The 22,906-nt window shown below is 37.2% G+C and overlaps 1 protein-coding gene across 4 annotated transcripts in view; it reads right to left on the reverse strand.

Annotated features, from left to right (window-relative positions):
- OMA1 (OMA1 zinc metallopeptidase) overlaps window positions 1–22,906 on the reverse strand; it is a 74,967-nt gene that overhangs the window by 34,648 nt on the left and 17,413 nt on the right. For 3 of the 4 annotated variants that reach the window (XM_055402464.2, XM_055402463.2, XM_055402465.2), the window contains exons 2-7: window positions 21,233–21,742; window positions 17,828–18,056; window positions 11,990–12,163; window positions 11,776–11,883; window positions 9,032–9,160; window positions 4,890–4,964 (exon numbers count right to left, since the gene is read on the reverse strand). In XM_055402464.2, coding sequence (XP_055258439.1) covers window positions 4,890–4,964; window positions 9,032–9,160; window positions 11,776–11,883; window positions 11,990–12,163; window positions 17,828–18,056; window positions 21,233–21,723 — 1,206 coding nt within the window. In that variant the 5' untranslated portion in view covers window positions 21,724–21,742. Of the gene's footprint in view, window positions 1–4,889; window positions 4,965–9,031; window positions 9,161–11,775; window positions 11,884–11,989; window positions 12,164–17,827; window positions 18,057–21,232; window positions 22,105–22,906 lie in introns of those variants that run through there. The other variant, XM_055402462.2, reaches the window with a different exon arrangement.

The raw sequence follows: 22,906 nt of genomic DNA on the forward strand, positions 1-22,906 counted from the left end.
AGGAGATGTTTTTCTGGAACTCCCTTGTTTTTTCGATGATCCAACGGATGCTGGCAATTTGATCTCTGGTTCCTCTGCCTTTTCTAAATCCAGCTTGAACATCTGGAAGTTCACGGTTCACATACTGTTGAAGCCTGGCTTGAAGAACTTTGAGCATTACTTTGCTGGCATGTGAGATGAGTGTGTGGTAGTTTGAGCATTCTTTGGCATTGTCTTTCTTTGGGATTGGAATGAAAACTGACCTTTTCCAGTCCTGTGTCCACTGCTGAGTTTTCCAAGTTTGCTGGCATATTGAGTGCAGCACTTTCACAGCATTATCTTTCAGGATTTGAAACAGCCCAACTGGAATTCCATCACCTTCACTAGCTCTGTTCGTAGTGATGCTTCCTAAGGCCCACTTGACTTTGCGTTCCAGGACATCTGGCTCTAGGTGAGTGATCACACCATCGTGATTATCTGGGTCGTGAAGATCTTTTTTGCATAGTTCTTCTGTCAATTCTTGCCACCTCTTGTTAATATCTTCTGCTTCTGTTAGGTCCCTACCATTTCTGTCCTTTACTGTACCTATCTTTGCATGAAATGTTCCCTCGGTATCTCTAATTTTCTTGAAGAGATCTCTAGTCTTTCCTATTCTATTGTTTTCCTCTATTTCTTTGCACTGATCACTGAGGAAGGCTTTCTTATCTCTCCTTGCTATTCTTCGGAACTCTGCGTTCAAATGAGTATATCTTTCCTTTTCTCCTTTGCCTTTCACTTCTCTTCTTTTCTCAGCTATTTGTAAGGCCTCCTCAGACAACCATTTTGCCTCTTTGCATTTCTTTTTCTTGGGGATGGTCTTGGTCACTGCCTCCTGTACAATGTCATAAACCTCCACCCATAGTTCTTCAGGCACTCTGTCTATCAGATCTAATCCCTTGAATCTATTTGTCACTTCTACTGCATAATCACAAGGGATTTGATTAGGTCATACCTCAATGGTCTAGTGGTTTTCCCTACTTTCTTCAATTTAAGTCTGAATTTGGCAATAAGGTGTTCATGATCTGAGTCACAGTCAGCTCCCAATCTTGTTTTTGATGACTGTATAGAGCTTCTTCACCTTTGACTGCAAAGAATATGATCAATCTGATCATATAAAATGCTAAGGAAGTATAAAAATGTAATAAATATTAAATGGCAGATAATGGTGTTACTATCTATAAAGGTGACACAGAATAAAGTGGTAGTATAAACATAATTGAAGTTTTCATACTTATTTCTCCCTTTGGCAGGAAAAGAAATACTTGTATTCAGAGATGGCATTTTTATATCCTAAGTGCTTCATAATAAAGATATTACTTTATCACTATGGATTCATGACTTAACATCTGCAGCAATACTGTTTTCTCCTTTGAACTAAATAAACTATAATATCACAACTGGTAAAAGGTCAACAACACAAAGAAAATGAAATCATAGTTTTATCTACCCAGATATATTCTTTAAAAAATATATACATGTGGATTGCACATCATAAATAATCAAAGGAATATCAATATTTCTTTAATAACTTCTCTAGTTTAATTCCTCTTTTTTTTTAAATAAAACAAGAAATTTAGCTTACCAAGTGACCTCAAAACACAAAACTGACATTTGATTACTCAAAGTAGTAATTTCCAAATCTGCCTGGATATCAGAATCACTTGCAGCTCCTAAACACACTCAGACTCAGACCTTGGTCACCTAGCTACTGATTCTGAATTTCCAAGGGGGAAGCCTAGAATATGTATTTTTAAAATCTACTCATCAAAACACAATAAAAGGCAATCCACAAAAGAAGAAATTGTTTTAAAAGAACCAATGAAGATAAAACATTATGCTCAGCTTTATTGCTAAGCAGGAAAATTCAAGTTTTAAAAGCAATGAGATCTCATTTTTTGTCCAAATTAACAAAAAAGGGATTAAAAACAGTGCTGTTGAGGGGAGTTTAAAAAGGCATTCTGGTTTGTCACTGGTAAGACTTGCTAGTAACATTCTGAAGTAATTGAGAGTGTCTTTTAAAGTAAAAATTGAATTGGCAGCAACCCCACCCTAAAGCTATAAAAGCCCAAGAAGCAGAAGGATATAAGGTTGTATAAGGTTGCCAATTTCAGAATTATTGCAATAAAAACAACAAAAACTAGAAGTACCTCCAGAAGTTCATCAATAAGCATATAATTAAATGAGTTATCCAAATTACAGAATACTAGATAGCTATTTGAAAGACTGCATTAGGGACTTCCTCTCCTAACAGTGATGGAGTCAAGTAGCTTATTATAGCAGATCAATGTTTCCATCAAAAATGATTAGAAAATTTGGATAAAACATAAATAATACTTGTTCAAAGGTACTGGAAAGTTACCAAGTTAACCAAGACTAGAAAAGCCAAAATCCCAGAAAGAAGGAAAGCTCACTGAGGTGAGTCTGATCCTCTGTTTCACAATTCCAACCAGCAAATCTTATTAAATTTTAAGCAGTGAAGAGCAAGAGACTAAGAATAAATGCAGAAATCAAAAGAAATCCAAGCAGAAGGAGGTGACTGAGAAGAGCCTTAGACTGTCTATCGGGACTAAAGAGTCAAAACTTAGAAATCAGACATCTGTCCAAAGAAGACACAGAGATGGCCAAGAAGCTCATAAAAAGATGTTCGACATTACTCACTATTAGAGAAATGAAAATCAAAACTACTGTGAGGCATTATCTCACACCAATCATAACAGCCATCATCAGAAAAACTACAAACAATAAATGCTGGAGAGGGTGTGGAGAAAAGGGAACCATACTGCACCGTTGTGGGAATGTAAACTGACACAGTCATTGTTGGAGAACAGTATGGAGACCCTTAAAAAGCATAAAACAGTATGGAGATCCTTTACGCATAAAACCACCATGGTGGTGGTTCAGTCGCGAAGTCGTGTCCTACTCTGGCAGCCCCATGGACTGTAGCCTGCCAAGCTCCTCTGCCCATAGGATTTCTCAGGCAAGAATACTGGAGTGAGTTGCCATTTTCTTCTCCAAAAACCACCATGTGATCCAGTAATCCCACTACTGGGCATGTTGTTGTTGTTAGCTGCTAAGTCATGTCCGACTCTTTGTGACCCCATGGACTGCAGGATGCCAGGCTCCTCTGTCATCCACTATCTCCCAGAATTTGCTCAAATTTATGTCTATTGAATCAGTGATGCTATCTAACCTTCTCATCCTCTGCTGCCCCCTTCTCCTGACTTTAATCTTTCCCAGCATCAGTATCTTTTTCAATGAGTCGGCTCTTCACATCAGGTAGCCAAAGTACTGGAGCTTCAGCTTCAGCATCAAGATATGAGATATTGAAATTTATTACACAGTTATAGTGAAAAGGTGGTAATGGCTCAAAGATAAATAATGGACCAGTGGAATACAACATGGAGTCCAGAAACAGACTTACATATAACATTCCACATTCAAGACAGAGAAACTGAAGTGGAGAAAAGAAAATCTTCAATAATCAGTACTGAGTCTATTAGATATCCACATGGGGAAAAAACTGTCTTGACCTCTTCCTTATATTTAACACAACAAGAAAACTTCTTGTAAATAAAACAGGAACAACTTCTTGAAATAAGCAAATATTTCTGAACTAGAACACAGAAGGCACTTACCTAGAGGGAAAATTTCACAGACCGTAGTACGTTAAAATTGGGAAATTCTTGATATAGTCAACCTGTGGCCCACTATTTGGGAACCTCTTAATCTATGAGGTCTGAAAATTCATTTAATTCTGCTTATGCAACATTCAAAGAACATAGCTTTTTTGGATTTACTGAATTTTTTTGAATTTTGAATTTTTATCTCAATTTATGAAATTAAATACATAAAACTCATAATGAGAAATTCGGGTAAGAGTGGTTTTCAATAGCTAAGATTTCTGATAACTACTGAAAACACAACAAAGAATCAAATACAATTTGAATTTAACATGTGAAGTGGCACTGTTTTCACCAATTTTTAAAAATGCAGTTTTACTTCTAATGTTAAATCCTACTAATACACAGTTATCACAGGTGATAAAAACAGCAGCCAGGCATGAAGTAGCTTCAAATCAATCCACCATAAACCAGAGTAAGAGCCCAGAGGTGCTCTCTGTGGCTAGCAAAAATAAGTCATCTGCCATAACAAAAATTATAACCTAAAAGATATAAAGTAATAAGACTGTTCTACCATTTATTTAAATGGTAAAAACTCAGTCTGTTCGCTGAGATTATAGCTGTAACAAGATAAACCCTTTTCCAAGTGGGGAAAAACATTACACATCATCTTATTCAGAAAGCCTCCTTAGATCAGCAAAACAAGGGAAAAGAGTCAAATAAAGATAGCAAAAGCTTCCAGAAGGGACAGACTTAAAAAGATATTGATGGAAGGGCTTCCCTGGTGGCTCAGTGGTAAAAAATCCACCTGCTAATGCAGGAGACATGGGTATGATCCCTGGTCCAGGAAGAAGACCCCGCCCGCGCCATGCTACAGAGAGACTAAGCCTGTGCCCAACTCCTGAGCCTGTGCTCTTGAGCCCAGGAGCCACAACTACCAAGCTCACATGTGGCAATTTACTGAAGCCCATGTACCCTAGAGCCCGTGTTCCACAAGAAAAGCCACTGCAGTGAGAAGCCCATGCTTCTCAGAGTAGCCCCCACTCACCACTAGAGAAAAGCCCATGCAGCAAAAAAGATCCAAAACAGCCAAAAATAAATAAATAAAATTGTTTTTTAAAAGGTATTAGTGAAAAATTATATATAGGCAAACTCTCATTCTACGCCCACGCCAAACCTCGTTAAGACAACATACAATTGTATTCTGTTACATGAAGGAGATAGTGTATTTTCAGCATCTAAACTTTTTACCTTGGCAGCAAGCTGTAGTCCAATTTTGTCAGCTTCAGCCTCCAGCGTTCTACTATATGGTCTATCAAACAATAACTAAGAAATAAGAAAGAAAGGTTCCATTAAGGCTATTTATTTCATTAAAAAAGCAGCAACAAAGTGAGATTTTTAAAATAAATTTCATGGATTATCTAGGATATAGTTCTTACGCTATGATTAACATTTAAAGCACAGCATGGTATAAAATAATGCAGCCTTTATTTCCCCCATCAGAGTTTAATATTTTAAAAACGAGGAACAAATAGGAAAAAACTATGACTACAAATTTTTTGAGAGTCCACAGTATCAGAGCCCTTTTATTTTTTTCTGATTATAATCTCCACTTACTATGTAGAGGCTTCCCTGAGAAAGTTCATTGACATAGGTTTTTTTATTATGGCCAAGAACCATTCTGATCTTTCAGTCTTAAAAGAAAATTGAAAAACTGCAACTATAGAGCAGCCAGTGACACTACTAGGAGATTTATTTCAGTTAGAAAATTAACCATATAGCACAATGTTCTTTCTTTGATGTATTATCTTAATTTCTTCTTTGTTTTCTAAGTATTGATTAGTTAGGAAAATGAACTTTTCTTCCAACTTCAATAGAAAAATACAAATAGATATTGTAACTTTAATTTTCCTAATTACTTGTGTTTATGTGAATGCTTTCCAGTTAAATACTAATTTTCAGTAAGTACTAAAACTTTGTAGAAGATGGATTGATAGGCAGGACTTTTTGAGAAAAGAGCTATTAATTGGGGAAGCAATTAATTACCTGTCAGTGATGGCTAGAAGTAACTAAATCAATCTAGTCCACAGTACATGACCATTAGATATGACTTGCTTCCTTCTCGATCATGTCTGTTTTAGATTGCTGAACTATATTATATACTGGCTGCGCTCACAATAAAAAGTTTACAGGTGTCCCCACAAATTGACTGGCATTAATAGTATAACTAGTATAAACTGACGAAAAACACTGACTTTAAAAGGAGAGAAACATGTTCAAGCCTGAGTGCTTATTAACTATTACCTCTGGGCTGTATTTTTCCCACCCTTCTAAGCCCAATAGCATCATATGTAAAATGAAGCAGTGACTTCATATAGTGGCAAAGTATAGCAGTACTTCACACAGTACCAAACTCCTAGAATTGCAGAGAGGGTTAAAATGAGCAAGTAACAACTCCTATTTGTTGAGTCCTTACTTTATACCAGGTGTTGTGCTAAATGCTTTCAACAAGTGGTTATCAACAGAACGTGATTTTTATCCCTCGGGGACATCTGGAAATGTCTGGTGATATTTTTGATTGTCACAGCTACAGCTGGGGGTGGGAAGAAGTGGGCAGAGCTACTGGCATCTAGTGGGTAGAGGCATCTAAATGTGTGGAGGCTACTAAACTTTCTGCAATGCAGAGGACAATTCCCCACAACAAAGAATTATCTTAATTCTTTGTCAATTCAAAATGTGAATAGTGCTTATATTGAGAAATACTGCTTTAAATGTTATCATTAAGCCTTCAATAATGCTTTGAGTTAGCCACTACTACTATCTGAACTTACAGATCAAGAAAGTGAGACCTATAACAAGTGGAGCAATCTGTTGAAGTTCTACAGAATTTACATCTAATAGAGATTAAATTCCGGAGAAGGCAATGGCAAGCCACTCCAGTACTATTGCCTAGAAAATCCCATGGATGGAGGAGCCTGGTAGGCTGCAGTCCGTGGGGTCGCTAAGGGTCGGACACGACTGAGCGACTTCACTTTCACACATTGGAGAAGGAAATGGCAACCCACTCCAGTGTTCTTGCCTGGAGAATCCCAGGGATGGGGGAGCCTAGTGGGCTTCCGTCTATGGGGTCACACAGAGTCGGACACGACTGAAGTGACTTAGCAGCAGAGATTAAATTCACACACAGATCCATCTGATCAGAGCCTGTATTCTTAGACCCTGTATAAAATTAATTTACATTGTTTACCATGGTGCCTACCATACAGTGTGTACTCAATAAATGTTAGCTACTCTAAGTATTACTAATAGTTCTCAAAACCCTAACTGGTAGCGCTCTATGAGGGCTGCTACACTCTATCAAATGGTTAAGTGAGCGCCCCTCCTTCTTCCTTTCTCTGACAAAAGAATGCCAGCATTTCCCCCTCAATAATTTCACTATCAGAATCCCCTCTGCCTTCCAATCACCGTGAACAAGACTTCTAAAGAAAGAAGCATTTCCTCATCACCAAAATTATTGGGAGGGGGCCTTGATTCATAGAAAAAAAAATAGAGGGGAAAAAAAAGAGTTCAAACACAAGTAAATAATCCTTACTTGAGTTACAGTGTAATTATTAAAGAATTATACTCAAGCGACAGGATCATCAAGCATTTCAACAGAGAAACAGCTTCCAGTTATCTTCCTTATAACTTAATCTTCTGATTCCATTACACAAAATGCTATCTACTGATAAACGGTAGAAAATCTGCATTACCTTCTTTGACTTCCCAGCGCATGAACGATAACAATAAAATTCAAAATATGAGATTCTGTAGCTTAAGCAATAACCATTATTTTTTCTTTTTCCCTTTAAGAACTTTTATTTCAATAAAAATGAAACCAAATGATATGGTAACACTGAATAAAAGATTTAGTTATTCAATTTCCAAAGCAATTTGTCTCAAAGAATTTTACAGATTAGATTTAAACAGCACCCAGATGGCACTCTGATGGGTGCTCCACAAATCACTGAATATACACAAATAACAGATTGTTCCTAAATAACCAAACCTCCCAGGACAAGAGGAAATATCTGATGAAAGATGTAAAATAAAATAATCACAGCGAACAAAGCAAATATTAAGACTGCAAGACCTCCTTTCAGTAGTGTACTGTTTTGAGCAAGATGGAGGACCCCACAAATTTTATCAGATGACTTTCATTATGCATAAACCAAAAGTTAACAAACACCTATTAAAACTGTCCTTTCAATATTTACCAGGTAATACTAGTTTAGCTGGAGTGAGGCAGTAGGAGAAACTAGGCAGCTTCTGCCAACCCTGTGCCCATAAAAGTTTACAGGTTTTAAGAGGTCCCCAAGAGTGCTGATGAACCTATTTGCAGGAGAGGAAAGACATAGAAAAAGGACTTCTGGACACAGGTGGGGAAGGAGAGGGTGGGAAGAATTGAGAAAGTGGCACTGACATATATAGACTGCTGCTGCTAAGTTGCTTCAGTCGTGTCCGACTCTATGCAACCCCATAGATGGCAGCCCACCAGGTTCCGCCATCCCTGGGATTCTCCAGGCAAGAACACTGGAGTGGGTTGCCATTTCCTTCTCCAATGTGTGAAAGTGAAAAGTGAAAGTGAAGTCGCTCAGTCTTGTCAGACTAGTAGCGACCCCATGGACTGTAGCCCACCAGGCTCCTCTGTCCATGGGATTTTCTAGGCAATAGTACTGGAGTGGCTTGCCATTGCCTTCTCCACATATATATATACTACCATGTGCAAAACAGATAACTAGTAGGAAGCTGCTGTGCAATACAAGGAGCCCAGCCTGGGGCTCTGTGATGACCTAGGGGGGTGGGATGGGAGGGAAGAGGGAGGCTCAAGAGGGATGGGATATATGTACAATTATGGCTGATTCACGCTGTCGCACAGGAGAAACCAACACAACACTATAAAGCAATTATCCTCCAAAAAAAAAAAAAAAGTTCCCCACCAAAATGTAAATATTTTGGGAAAGGAAGAGTCATCCAGCGAGTACACCACTGCCACTACGAGAGACAAAAGGAACATTTGAAGATAAACAACAGAAGAAAGAAAGGGTTGTGACTGGGTTTTCTCTCTGTAGAAACAATAAATATGCCAGAAAAACTGTGTTAGCCAGAAGCTGCCAAGCCTTCCTACCCATCTATCTCCATCATTTAAGAGAAGTAGTATTTTCTAATTTAAATGCCTATTATTAAGAGTTTCCCCTAAAAATGAGAAAATGTAAGACGCTAAAACATAGTACCCATGTTTCTTGATAAGGATAAAATATGAAAAGATTTCTGGTATTTTTTTTTCTTTACAGTAATATTAAAATATCCTCACCACAAGCCATTGCAAATTCAAGTTTTTGTCTCAGACTTACCTCCTGCAGTTTAGACTGTATCCACTGGCCCAAAAGTGCCAAACTATCTCGAGGACAAATGGCCCAAATCATCGTAAGAAAAATCAGACCTAGGAAATCCAATAAATGAACCAAGCTAGCCTTTTCTGCCTGAGAAAAATCAAAACAATAAAAATTATACTTCATAAATTCAGACAGTACAGGCTTCCATTTTCTAGCTCACTGTGTGTAACCACATTAAATAATTACATGTGTTTAACTGAACTTCGCCAAGTAAGACTGCAAGTTCTCTTTCTTCTGTGAGCTTTATCTTTTGTGCCTCTTGCTTACACATTACGTATTCATTTACTCATACAACTAGTATCTGCTTGAACTACTACCACTATTCAGATATAATGACAGGTTCATTAACCTACAGAGTCTTATATTAACAAGCATACTAATTTTGTAAAATATGTACAATTGTTTTCTATTTTATAGATAAACTAGGATGAAGAGAGGTTAAAAGAAATGCCCAAATTCACACAGCTGCTAGTAAAAGGAACAAGGAATCAAACCCAGGAAGTTATAGTTTCTAATACTGTCGCTAAATCTTTTTTAAAAATTAAATAAATGTGTTTATTATGCTTACACTCTTAGACAGAGACCAAACACTATTGAACATATGAGGAAGTTAAAACAAGAACAATTCAGGAAAATATTGGAAATTATTTTAAATAAAAATCTTTTGACTTCACGACCTAATATATGAAAAATCAAGCAAGTCTGAAATTTCATCAGTCTGATATTTCCCACCAGAAAATTTAGTTATATGGCTCTTTGTATTTACTTATAGCAGTAACCAAAAAAAAGTTCTAAAGTTGTTGTTTTGAATAGCGATATGTAAATATAAGTTTAATGCACTGGACTGTTCACTGCTCCCCACTACTGTTGACCGACAAATGTTACTGTCATGCTGACACTGACAATACAGGAAACATTACCTGAGTGTATGAAACATGGCTGACAACTAAAAATAATCACCTAGAATACTTCTTAATATAATCTGCCCTCAAAAGCAATTTTTGCTTCATTGTAAGAATGGAGAGTCATGAAAAACAAGTATGGAATTATTTTAGCACTAAAGAATACAACTCCAAGCGATGAAGTCCTTATAGAAGAGAAAATCCTTGTAATTACTAAAGAATATAATTGCTATATATAGCAGTAGCAGCAGCAATCTCAGAAAACTAAAAAAAAAATTTTAAAATCCATATTTGTGGAATGACAAAAACAACATAAAAGGCTAGATCAAATAAAAATGGAGACTCCTGAAAAAGAGAAAACATAGTACAGACAATGGCTAAGACGTCTAACAAAGAAATATTAATAACTACTTCCTATTTTTGAGCCTGCTATTTGCTTTTTATGTCTCATCTAATTATTGTTCTTGAAGAGACAGAGATGACAACATTATGCTGAATAACACATTGATCTAGATCTAGGAAAATTAATGTACTGAAATGAATACCTTTTAAACGCTAAAAATGACCAAAATTGATTTTTCAGTTATGAAACCATTTCTAGAAATATATAATGCATTTCAACTGCTGAGATTGATTCCTGTATGTATCTGTTTAAGGAAAAAAAATTGTTTTAAATTTTCCTATAACTCAAAAGAAATAAAGGCAATAATTACTATTTGCACTCCAAAAGAGCACAACTTTGGCCTACCTCATCTTATTAATACTCTAAGTAAAAGACAGCATTTGAGATGACTTTTAGAAGGATTAATAACATTATCTTTTCCACTTGAAGTTAATATTACTTGCATTTCTGATGCAGCATTTTACAATCCTTTCACTATTTACCTTTATGTTTTCAATTAGAAAATATACCTTTTTCTACTCATGCTGACAAATGAGCCATGCACATTTTTAGTGTATCAAAATAAAAATATAAGTAAATAAATATATTATTTTTCTAGATTCGTACCAAGTCAAACAGATCTATATATTCACAAGAGCATTAATCAACCGAAATTTTACGATAAATTGACCTGAAAACAGCCAGGTAACTGTGGTAAAAGAGAGCAGTGCTAGACTTGCAAACAGAAAGCCTTGATTAAAGTTCAAATTCTGCCAGTCTGTCAGATGAGTCATTGTATTTAAGGTCCTTTTAAACATTAATGTCCTTGTATATAACATAAGGATATTAAATACCTACCTCATGAGGACAGTATTAAAATTACTAATGAGAAGGTATATATTAAAAAGCTCAGTAAACTGTAAAACGGCAAGGTATCATTATTATTACTCTGCATTCATTATATACAGCATATCATTCTAGACATTTTCCAAGATGCTCTAAGTTATTCTCTGAGAATGAATAAAAAAAGCAAGAAAACTGATTTACCACTTAGACAGTAATATCACTTTCCTACAGTTAATTTTCTGACTAGATTATAAGTATGTTAATAATTATGGAAAGTTAAAAATCTAATTTGAAATAATTAGAGGTTGAGAATAACTACTTCCTACCAAAAAATACAGGTGATAAAAATAGTATTTAAGAGAAACACTAATTATTCAGAATCAAATACTAAAGACCATTGAAATTCTCAAAATTAGCCAATCATACTTTTTCAGGCAACAGAATAAATCAATTACTAGAAACTAAAATTCCATCAATTAAAAAAAACTGAAAAGATTCAGTTCTCTAAAAGATTTAACTTGCTAACTTCAAAGGAGTATTTCAATAACTGAACATTTATTTTAGATACTTACAGCATGCTCAAGTACTGCATGTGCTATTTCATGGCCCAGAAGGAAGGAAAGCTGATGAATATCAGTCACGCTATTTAAAAGTCCAGTGTAGATGAACACTTGTCCATTCTGCACCACAATGAAAATAATGTGAGCAATGAGAACACCATTAAAAAAAAAAAACAAGGACATTAAATTCAACAATTAAAAATTAGACTGGGTAATATTTACTTACTGGAAGTACAAAGGCATTTATATCTGGGGAATCAACCACGTGAATAATCCAATTGATCTCAGAGATCCCTGGAATATCTTGATTGCATTCAATTAAATGATGAACCACTGCTTTAACAGCCACATATCGCGCGTCTTTCTCAGTTAGCATATCATTTTTAAACTCTTCCATCCACTGAAAGATTAAAAAGTAGTCTCTAAGAGAGTGTTAGCTCTACTACAAAATGTTTATATTGCTTTTATTGTTGTTGCTTAGTCACTAAGTTATGTCAGACTCTTGGCGACCCCAAGGATTGTAGCCCACCAGGCTCCTCTGTCCATAGGATTTTCCAGGCAAAAACACTGGAGCGGGTTGTCATTTCCTTCTCCAGATCTTTTCAACCCAGAGATGGAACGCTCATCTCCTGCAATGGCAGGTGGATTCTTTACCACTGAGCCACCAGGGAAGCCTTTATACTGCTTTAAGGAGTGATTTATATGGCACTATGTTGTTGAATACTTTAATTTTTAATTATGGAAAAATCTGCATATATTAAATACTCAAATTTTTCAAATCTGAATTATTTATCTGTTCTGTTCTGTGGCTCAGTCGTGTCCGACTCTATGCGACCCCATGGACTGTAGCCTACCAGGCTTCTCCGTCCATGGGATTTTCCAGGCAGGAATACTGGAGTGGGTTACCGTTTCCTTCTCCAGGGGATCTTCCCGACCCAGGGGTCTTCCGCATTGGAGGCAGAAGCTTTAACCGCTGAGCCACCAGGGAAGAATTATTTATGCAAAGGCAAAAATTTGGCTTCTCACAAATGGAGTAAGTTCTAATAACCTAAGATTTTTCCTATAAATTGGTTGAAATAAAAATTACATTCATCTTTTCTATTAGCTTATAAACAAATAAAATGCTTAAATATTATTTCTACTTTCCTAAATATTTTAGAAAACAAAACATTTCCTAGAGAACATAAAGATTTCATATAAGAAAGAAAACACAAAAGAAATTACTGTACAGCAGACACACAATACTATAAAGTAACTATACTCCAATAAAAATTAATAAAAACTTTCTTTCATAACATACTGAACAGAAAAACACCCTATGCTTAATAAGAAAGCCAAACTTCTACCAGAACAAGGTCATTTCATTAATTTTAAGTGTCTTATTCACATAGAATGAAAGGAAATTACTGAATCTGTAGAACTAATGAGTATATCATTTTCTTTTTACTGTGTTGATTAAGACTAGTCACCATACAAAGACATTTTTTTCTGAAGCTATATTCATGAGAGATTCTTTCATGTATACTTTGAAAAATTTTGCTGTTCCAGTCGCTCAGTCATCTCTGACTCCTCATCTCTGACTCTCTGACCCCACGCACTGCAGCACACCAGGCTTCCCTGTCCTTCACAATCTCCCAGAGCTTGCTCAAAATCATGTCCATTGAGTCAGTAATACCATCCAACCATCTCATCCTCTGTAGCCCCATTTTCCTCCTGCCTTCCATCTTTCCCAGCATCCGGTCTTTTCCAGTGAGTCAGCTCTTCACATCAGGTAACCAAAGTATTGGAGCTTCAGCTTCAGCATCAGTCCTTCCAATGAATACTCAGGATTGATTTCCTTTAGGATTGACTGGTCTGATCTCCTTGCAGTTCAAGGGAGTCTCAAGAGTCTTTTCCAACACCACAGTTCAAAAGCATCAGTTCTTTGACACTTAGCTTTCTTTATGGTCCAACTCTCACATCCACACACGACTACTGGAAAAACCATAGCTTTGACTATATGGACCTTAGTCAGCAAAGTGATGTCTCTGCTTTTTAATATGCTGTCTAGGTTGATCATAGCTTTTCTTCTAAGGAGCAGGTGTCTATTAATTTCATGGCTGCAGTCACTATCTGCAGCGATTTTAGAAAATAAAGTCTGTCACTGTTTCCATTGTTTCCCCATCTATTTGCCATGAAGTGATGGGACCAGATGCCATGATCTTAGTTTTTTAAATGTTGAGTTTCAAGTCGGCTTCTTCACTCTCTTCTATCACTTTCATCAAGAAACTCTTTAGTTCCTCTTTGCTTTCTGCCATAAGGGTGGTGTCATCTGCATATCTGAAGTTATTGATATTTCTCCCAGCAATCTGGATTTCAGCTTGTGGTTCATCTAGTCCAGAATTTCTCGTGATGTACTGTGCATAGAAGTTAAATAAGCCAGGTGACAATATACAGTCTTGACAAACTCCTTTCCCAATTTAGAACCAGTCTGCTTTTCCATGTCCGGTTCTAACTCTTGCTTCCTGACCTGCATACAGATTTTTCAGGAGGCAGATAAGGTGGTCTGGCATCCCCGTCTCTTTCAGAATTTTCCACAGTTTCTTGTGATTCACACAGTCAAAGGCTTTAGAGTAGTCAATGAAGCAGAAGATGTTTTTCTGGAACTCTTTCGATGATCCAATGGATGTTGGCAATTTGATCTCTGGTTCCTCAGGCTTTTCTAAATCCAGCTTGAACATCTGGGAGTTCTTGGTTCACGTACTGTTGAAGCCTGCCTTGGAGAATTTTGAGGATTACTTCACTAACATGTGAAATGAGTGCAATTGTGTGGTAGTTTGACCATCCTTTGGTATTGCCTTTCTTTTGGATTAGAATAAAAACTGACCTTTTCCAGTCCTGTGGCCACTGCTGAGTTTTCCAAATTTGCTGGCATATTGAGTACAGCACTTTCACAGCATCCTCTTTTAGGATTTGAAATAGCTCAACTGGAATTCCATCACCTCCACTAGCTTTGTTCATAGTGATGCTTCCTAATGCCCACTTGACTTCAGACTCCAGGATGTCTGGTTCTAGGTGAGTGATCATACCATTGTGGTTATCTGGGTCATGAAGATCTTTTTTGTGTAGTTATTCTATATATTCTTGCCACCTCTTCTTAATATCTTCTGCTTCTGTTAGGTCCATACCATTTTTGTCCTTTATTGTGCCCATCTTTGCATGAAATGTTCCCTTGGTATCTCTAATTTTCTTGAAGAGATCTCTAGTCTTTCCTATTCTGTTGTTTTCCTCTATTTCTTTGCATTGATTGCTGAGGAAGGCTTTCTTATCTCTCCTTGCTATTCTTTGGAACTCTGCATTCAGATGGGTATATCTTTCCTTTTCTCCCTTGTCTTTCACTTTTCTTCTTTCTTCAGCTATTTGTAAGATTCCTCATACATCCTTTTGAAAATTAAGGATGTTCTGAAACTGCTAAATTTCCATAAAATGTGTAATTTCTTTCATATATGAATTAAGAAATCTGTAACCTTGATAATGCATTAAAAACATGATTTTACAGAGTATGAATTTTAAAATCTTTATATAGTATTTTCTAAAAGCACAAGTCACCAATGTAAACTGTCTAAAAGAACACTATTGAAGTAGATACAACGAGATTATATGTAATTACAGTACTTTATAATAATCCCATAGGAACATGTGCTTGAATTTTCATATCAAGCAGGTATTACATGCATAGGCTAAAAATAAGGAAAAAATACATGTACATGTATGCAATTTTTTTTTAAACTTAGTGATATAAATGGTAGAACATACACTAATTTAACACTAGGCCTTTCTCAATCTTAACAAAACACTTTTCTCAAACTTGCTTCTAACTAGAATGTGCTAAGAAACATCTCAAATCTTTGTATAACCTGTATAGAAGAGATTGGTCTTAATCTTTATTAAGAACAATTGAACAATCTTTTTAGTGAAAAATCTGTTATTTCTTTTTATGGTAACTTTCCACTGACAAACTCAGAAGCTCAATATTATAAAAATATACAAATATTTTTGATATATAAAAATCTAACCACAGCAAAGTTGTCAAGTGAGGCTATAAATTCAACAAATATTAATTTAGCATATATAGCACACGATGGAGACACTGCGGTTCAGTTCCAGTTCTCAAAATCTTTACTGAGATATTCACCACAAAGTGCATATCTCAATAAAGCGAGTCACAAGAATTTTTGGTTTCCCAGTGTTTATTGTGTGCAGTAGCACTGTGTCTAAAAAAAAAAAAATGTACACACCGTAAGAACACTTTATAGCTTTAAAAAAATGCAAAGCATCATCTAGGCATTGAAGAGTCATCTCTTTTGCCTAACAAATAATAATGAAAAGACTCAAAATACTGCATTACTGAAAAGTGCCACAAACAGGAAGTGAGCAAATGCTGCTGGAAAAATGGAGCCGACAGACTTGCTTGACACAAGGTTGTCACAAACCTCCGAAGTTTAAAAAAGGAGTACCTGCAAAGTGTAATAAAGCAAATAACAATCAAATGAAGTTTGTATACCATATGTGTGCTAAGCATGAGGGATAGAAAGATGATGTGCGCTCAAGGAACTCACTAGGGGTGTAAGATGTTTACTTGAGTTACTATACTTTCCAAGGAGTTAAGGCTTCTGAAATCCAACTTTATTTTGCATTCAAAGAATATAATTTAAAAAGAATTTTTAAAAGAACATAATAAACTGGGGCAACCTGGTGGCCCAGTGGTTGACAGTCTTCCTGCCAATGCAGGGGACATGGGTTCGATCCCTGGTCTGGAAAGATTCCACACACTACGAGGCAACTAAGCCCATGGCCACAACTACTGAAGCCTGTGCTGCAGAGTCCAGGAGTTGCAACTATTGAGCCCACACAGCAACCACTGAAGCCTGTGCACCCACAGCCTGTGCTCCACAACAAGAGAGGCCACCTCAATGAGAAGCCTGCACACTGCAACTAGAGCGTAGCTCCCATTTGCCGCAACTAGAGAAAGCCCTCATGCAGCAATGAAGGCCCAGAGAAGCCAATAAATGAATTAAAATTTTTTTAATGAAAAAGAAAATAGATACATAATAAATTGCCCAAATTGATGTTCAGGGGGTGGGGAACTATGTTATTCTACTTAATTTTCAAGATACACAAATTAAAATTACAGTTCTATTTGTTAAAAAAAAAATACATAGTAAGCACTACTTTGTACACTGTGCCAGTACTTAAAATAAAATGATAAACAGAACAAACAGGTTCTTTGACTCCCCTGGAGTTAGTCGAGCAAGGGAGACAGATCAGCAAATAGATAATTATGCAAATAATTATGATGCTTCTGGAGAAGGCGATGGCACCCCACTCTAGTACTCTTGCCTGGAAAATCCCATGGACGGAGGAGCCTGGTAGGCTGCAGTCCACAGGGTTGCAAAGAGTTGGACACGACTGAGCGACTTCACTTTCACTTTTCACTTTCATGCACTGGAGAAGGAACTGGCATCCCACTCCAGAGTTCTTGCCTGGAGAATCCCAGGGACGAGGGAGCCTGGTGGGCTCCCATCAATGGGGTCGCACAGAGTTGGACATGACTAAAGTGATTTAGCAGCACAGCATGATGCTTCTACCCTCATGATAAGTGTTTTTAAAAGAAAGTACAGTATGCAAAGAGAAAATAAAAGTAGGATACCTAGCCCCAATATAGCCAAGCAGTGATCAAGCCACAAATGACTGATTCATGATGTAGTCTGTTATGAAGGATACCCCCTAGGGCCTAACACAGCCTCACTGCTTAACCCAGTCGGGATAATCAAGGAAGGTTTTCCTGAGAAAGTGACATTTAAGGTGACATGTGATGAGCAGGAGCTGGCTGGGTGATTGTGAGGAAAGGCGATGTAGATGGCAGGAATACAAAGCATGAAAGGTCTGAGACTTTCTGGAAAAAAGGCTAATTTCCCATCAGAGATTAAAAATAAAAAGTAGTGCATTGTTCATGTTTAAGAAACTTTCCTGCTTTGAATATTGTATCAAGCAAATTAATTAAAAAATGAGTCTTTCTACTTACTGCTTCATATTCCAGTTCTGATAAAAGTCTGAAATGTTCTTTCCCCAATAACAGTAGCTTGCTCCTTCCTGTGACTGGACTCACTTCCAGGTGTGTAAAATAAAACACTACAAAAAGCAATCCAAAACTACTCAAGCCAAGGAAGAGCTTCCATTTATTCTTCCTTAAACTTTCTTTAAATAGTTCCTTCTTGTTAGGAGGAAGTGCCTGCCACCATTTTCTTATGCCCCTAGAGCAAAAAGAAAAATTCAAAGTTCTGATAACAAAATCAGTACATACCACCAAAACTTAATGCTTATACTAAAATTTTGTCATCAAAGGCTTGACTTCTTGTATTTCTCTGTATAGATGGGTTTTTTCCAGTTTCTAAAATTCTTAGCCAAATGATAAAAAAGCAATTAATTATACAGAGCTACAGTTAAAAACTCTAGTGCTCATTTGAATTTTCTTCTTCAGTTATTTTAAATGAGCTAAGTGAGAAGCTGTTTTACTATAACTACCATTAGCTCACATTTATTGACTATTTAGCACTTTCAAGGTACTCTTCTAACTGCTGTACGTATGTCATCTCATTTACTCTTCATAATAACCCTGTTACAGAAGAGAAAATTGAGGCATAGAGAAGTTAAACAACTTATCCAAGGTCACAGAGTTAATAAGAGGAAAATCAGGAGGGAAGGTAATGTGATAATAGGGATGAATTGCCCAAATAAACAACTGAAGGCTTATGTACAATAAATCTTCACCTTTAACCACCAATCCCCCACTGCTCATCAGACATCAGACATCTGGCACAATCTGCTGGTACTTCAGTTAGATGCAAGGAAAACTATCTCAGCACTGACTTTAGAAACAAATATTGCGCAGTAGCAGAAACTCCACTAAGCTACAGACAATATGACAAAGGAGAGGTAATAAGAGCCCAGGCACTGTAAACACAGAAATCGGAGATTTTATGGATAACATCTGAGGAGGTCCAACTCTACCAGGCAACAATATTTTCTGCTGCTTCCTAGGAGTCACAGACATTTTGACAACCAGTAATGTTTTCAGTGGCTTTCCAAGTGGCTCAGTGGTAAAGAATCTGCCTGCCAAAGCAGGAGACCCAGATTCAATCCCTGGGTTTGGAAGATCCCCTGGAGAAGGAAATGGCAACCCATTCCAGGATTCTTGCCTGGGAAAACCCATGGACATAGAGGCCTGGCGGGCTACAATCCACAGGGTCACAAAGATTTGGACACGACTTAGCGACTAGACAACAATGATGTTTTCAGTATTTGAACAAAAAATTTCCCCCATGAGTTCACCTGTGAAATTACAACAAATATTTAAAATATAAACATCATTCTCTAGACAAAATTTATTTTATAAAACAACTTCTTTAAGTTATTTTAGTCCTGCTAAGTGATATACCTAAAAGGCCCTTAAAGTGCTTCAACCTAAAAAGACTTAGATCTATCTATGAAGTATACTTATTTCCAATTTAAAAATTTACAACACTATTATTTAAAATGCATGAAAACATAACCTAAAACAAAATTTTAGGTGATTTATAACAGTAATAACAAAAATTTAAAAATAAATAATTTAAAAGGAGGAAAAAGATCCATCAGCCCAAGAACCTGGGCTGAGTTGTGACAAAGATTCTCTCCTGGACCAAACTCTACTTAGACTCCCATGAATGTTTTGACTTCGGGGCTCCTGTGTTCATCTCTGCACAGATCAGTTAAGTCAGAATCCCTCATCCTCCATATCTGATCACTCGTGATATCTAACCTGTTACTTATCATTCATCATCTCCCAAGTCAGCGGTCCCCAACCCTTCTGGCACCAGGGACTGATTTTGCGGAAGACAATTTTTCCATGGACCTGGGGTGGTGGTGAGGGAATGGTTTGGGGATGATTCTCATAAGGAACACGCAAGCTAGATCCCTCACATGCCCAGTTCACAGTAAGGTTCATGCTTCTATGAGAATCTAATCCTGCTACCGATCCGATAAGAGGCAAAGCTCAGGCAGTAATGCGAGCGATGGGGAACAGCTGTTAAATACAGATGAAGCTTCGCTTGTTCGCCCACTGCTCACCTCCAGCTATGCAGTTGCATTTCTAAACAGGCCATGGATAGGCACCGTGGTTGGGTGGTATTCGATCACTCTCACCTGTCTTCGGCAGCAACTCTGCTGGATCAGATTGAGTAGAATCCCTCCTGGCTCCTGACGTTTCCTCTCTACAGTTTTCCATCTACCAACCCCCACACTACCTGCACAGCCCATGGTGTATTCAGAACTGACTCTGGTTCTATACTGAGGTCTCTTTTCTACTACTGCAAAAGTTCTGAATAAAAGCTGGTTTTACTTCTTTGACTACTGCCTAGCTCTGGCTTTCTTTGAAGTCATACTTAAATTGAGAGCTAAATTAACTGGATATTTTCTGAGTGCCAGAGCCTAATCACAAAGAACACAATAAACTAGAGTACAAGTTCTCGATTTTGGATAAAAAGAAAACTGGGTTGATTATTACGAAGGAAAAAGGTTAGAAGGCACTTCAAAGTTACCAAATATAAAATAACTTTATAGGGAGACAATGCTTAACTTTACCTTTCTTCGATCTTCATGAAGCAAATAAGAGAAAAGATTAAGTATGAGGGAGTTTTAAGTTAAATACGAAGTATTACTTAGCTTTAAAAACATTAGGTCCTATAAAGGATCACCAAGAGAAAATAAAGATTTGTTGGAAATAGAATAGAAAAATAAACAAATACTAAGAGTTAACTTGGCTAGGAGTTCTTTCTTAAATGAGCAAAGTTCTTCAGTTTCATGATTCATTGCCTCAGATTTCATGAACTAAAAAGGAACGTTTGTAAGTACAGTTCTTACACATGTGCTATAACAAACATTTCTGATTTTTGTAATTATAAGATCTTTAACATAGTGTCTAGATAAGATACATAAGAATAATTTTTACAGATCACATTTCTGTATTATATATGCAGCAAATGATTTCAAGATTATTAAGGCATGCTGCTGCTGCTGCTGCTAAGTCGCTTCAGTCATGTCCGACTCTGTGCGACCCCATAGACGGCAGCCGACCAGGCTCCGCCATCCCTGGGATTCTCCAGGCAAGAACACAGGAGTGGGTTGCCATTTCCTTCTCCAATGTGTGAAAGGGAAAAGTGAAAGTGAAGTCGCTCAGTCGTGTCCGACTAGTAGCGACCCCACGGACTGCAGCCCACCAGGCTCCTCTGTCCATGGGATTTTCTAGGCAAGAGTACTGGAGTGGCTTGCCATTGCCTTCTCCATATTAAGGCATATATACATATATATATATACACCAACTAGAAACTGAACTTCCGAGCTAATCATGGGATTATTAGAATAAAAGTTTATATTTTAAAAAGCATTTTACCTGCCCACAATGATTGCAAGCAGTTTCTGCACTGGCTTAAGAATCATCAACAACAGAGGAACAGGAGCAGCTTGGCACCGTGGAGAAGTGTGGAAACTCCTGATGTCTCTGGTGGGTAAACAGTTCTGGGGATGCAACTTTGAATGAGCAGGAACTATGGGAACATCTTTCATCAGCAGCTGTCTTGAAAAGGAGTCAGTACATTTTCGGCTAATCATCCAAATTTCCTTACTTCTGGTGCTCAAAAGGCAGCCTTTTCTTTTGGTATTAAAAGTCCTATAGAAGAGAAAGTTTTCAGGCAGAGGAGTCCATCTATCACCATGATTTACTCCCAGGCCTGGAGATTTATTTACTAAATGGTTAATTTTCACTTGATGAAAGTCCCATGAGGTTACAGCTTGTGTGTTACATTTTCTCCAGTTGGTCAGTAAACTAAATCGGAAGAAAAAACAGTTTCTAGCAGCAGACTGCAGTCCATAGATGAAGCCCATCTTTGTTTTACTTGATTATCTGGAACACAAAATATAAACTATAAATAATTCCAGCAAAATATTTATTACCAAATTGAAAATATAACACGTTGAAAAATTGTTCTCCCTTCAACACATCTCCAACCACATTACCTTGCGTTTCTACTCACCACTCACGCAGCAATTCCTCTTAATAACAAAAACCAAAGAGGTTTTACTAACTTTTTTTAACTCAGTAACATGTACTTCCAGTGTCCAACAAATCTGGACTTGTTTTCATTATTTTAATTTTTTTTTAATTTTTTTTTGAGTGCTTTTAACTTTTTTTTTTTAATTGGAGGCTAATTATTTTACAATATTATATTGGTTGGTTTTGCCATACATTGACATGAATCCGCCCCGGGTGTACATGAGTCCCCCTCCCGAACCCCCCTCCCACCTCCCTCCATCCTCCCTCTGGGTCATCCCCGCACACCAGCCCCGAGCATCCTGTAACATGCATCGACCCTGAACTGGTGATTTGTTTCACATATGACAACATACATATTTCAATGCCATTCTCCCAAATCATCCCACCCTCACCCTCTCCCACAGAGTCCCAAAGACTGTTCTATACATCTGTGTCTCTTTTGCTGTCTCGTATACAGGGTGATCATTTGCATCTTTCTAAATTCCATATATATGCGTTAGTATACTGTATTGGTGTTTTTCTGGCTTACTTCACTCTGTATAAAAGGCTCCAGTTTCATCATCTCATTAGAACTGATTCAAATGCATTCTTTTTAATGGCTGAGTAATACTCCATTGTGTATATGTACCCAAGGCTTTCTTATCCATTCGTCTGCAGATGGACATCTAGGTTGCTTCCATGTCCTGGCTATTATAAACAGTGCTGCAATGAACATTGGAGTACAAGTGTCTCTTTCAATTCTGGTTTCCTCAGTGTGTATGCCCAGGAGTGCGATTGCTGGATCATATGGCAGTTCTATTTCCAATTTTTTGAGGAATCTCCACACTGTTCTCCATAGTGGCTGTACTAGTTTGCATTCCCACCAACAGTGTAAGAGGGTTCCCTTCTCTCCACACCCTCTCCAGCATTTATTGCATGTAGACTTTTGGATAGCTGCCATTCTGACTGGTGTGAAATGGTATCTCATTGTGGTTTTGATTTGCATTTCTCGGATTATGCGGGATGTTGAGCATT

Source organism: Moschus berezovskii, chromosome 4 (genome assembly GCF_049115385.1).
Source record: "Moschus berezovskii isolate FMDL1 chromosome 4, NW_MosBer_1.0, whole genome shotgun sequence".
NCBI classification, from domain to species: Eukaryota; Metazoa; Chordata; class Mammalia; order Artiodactyla; family Moschidae; genus Moschus; species Moschus berezovskii.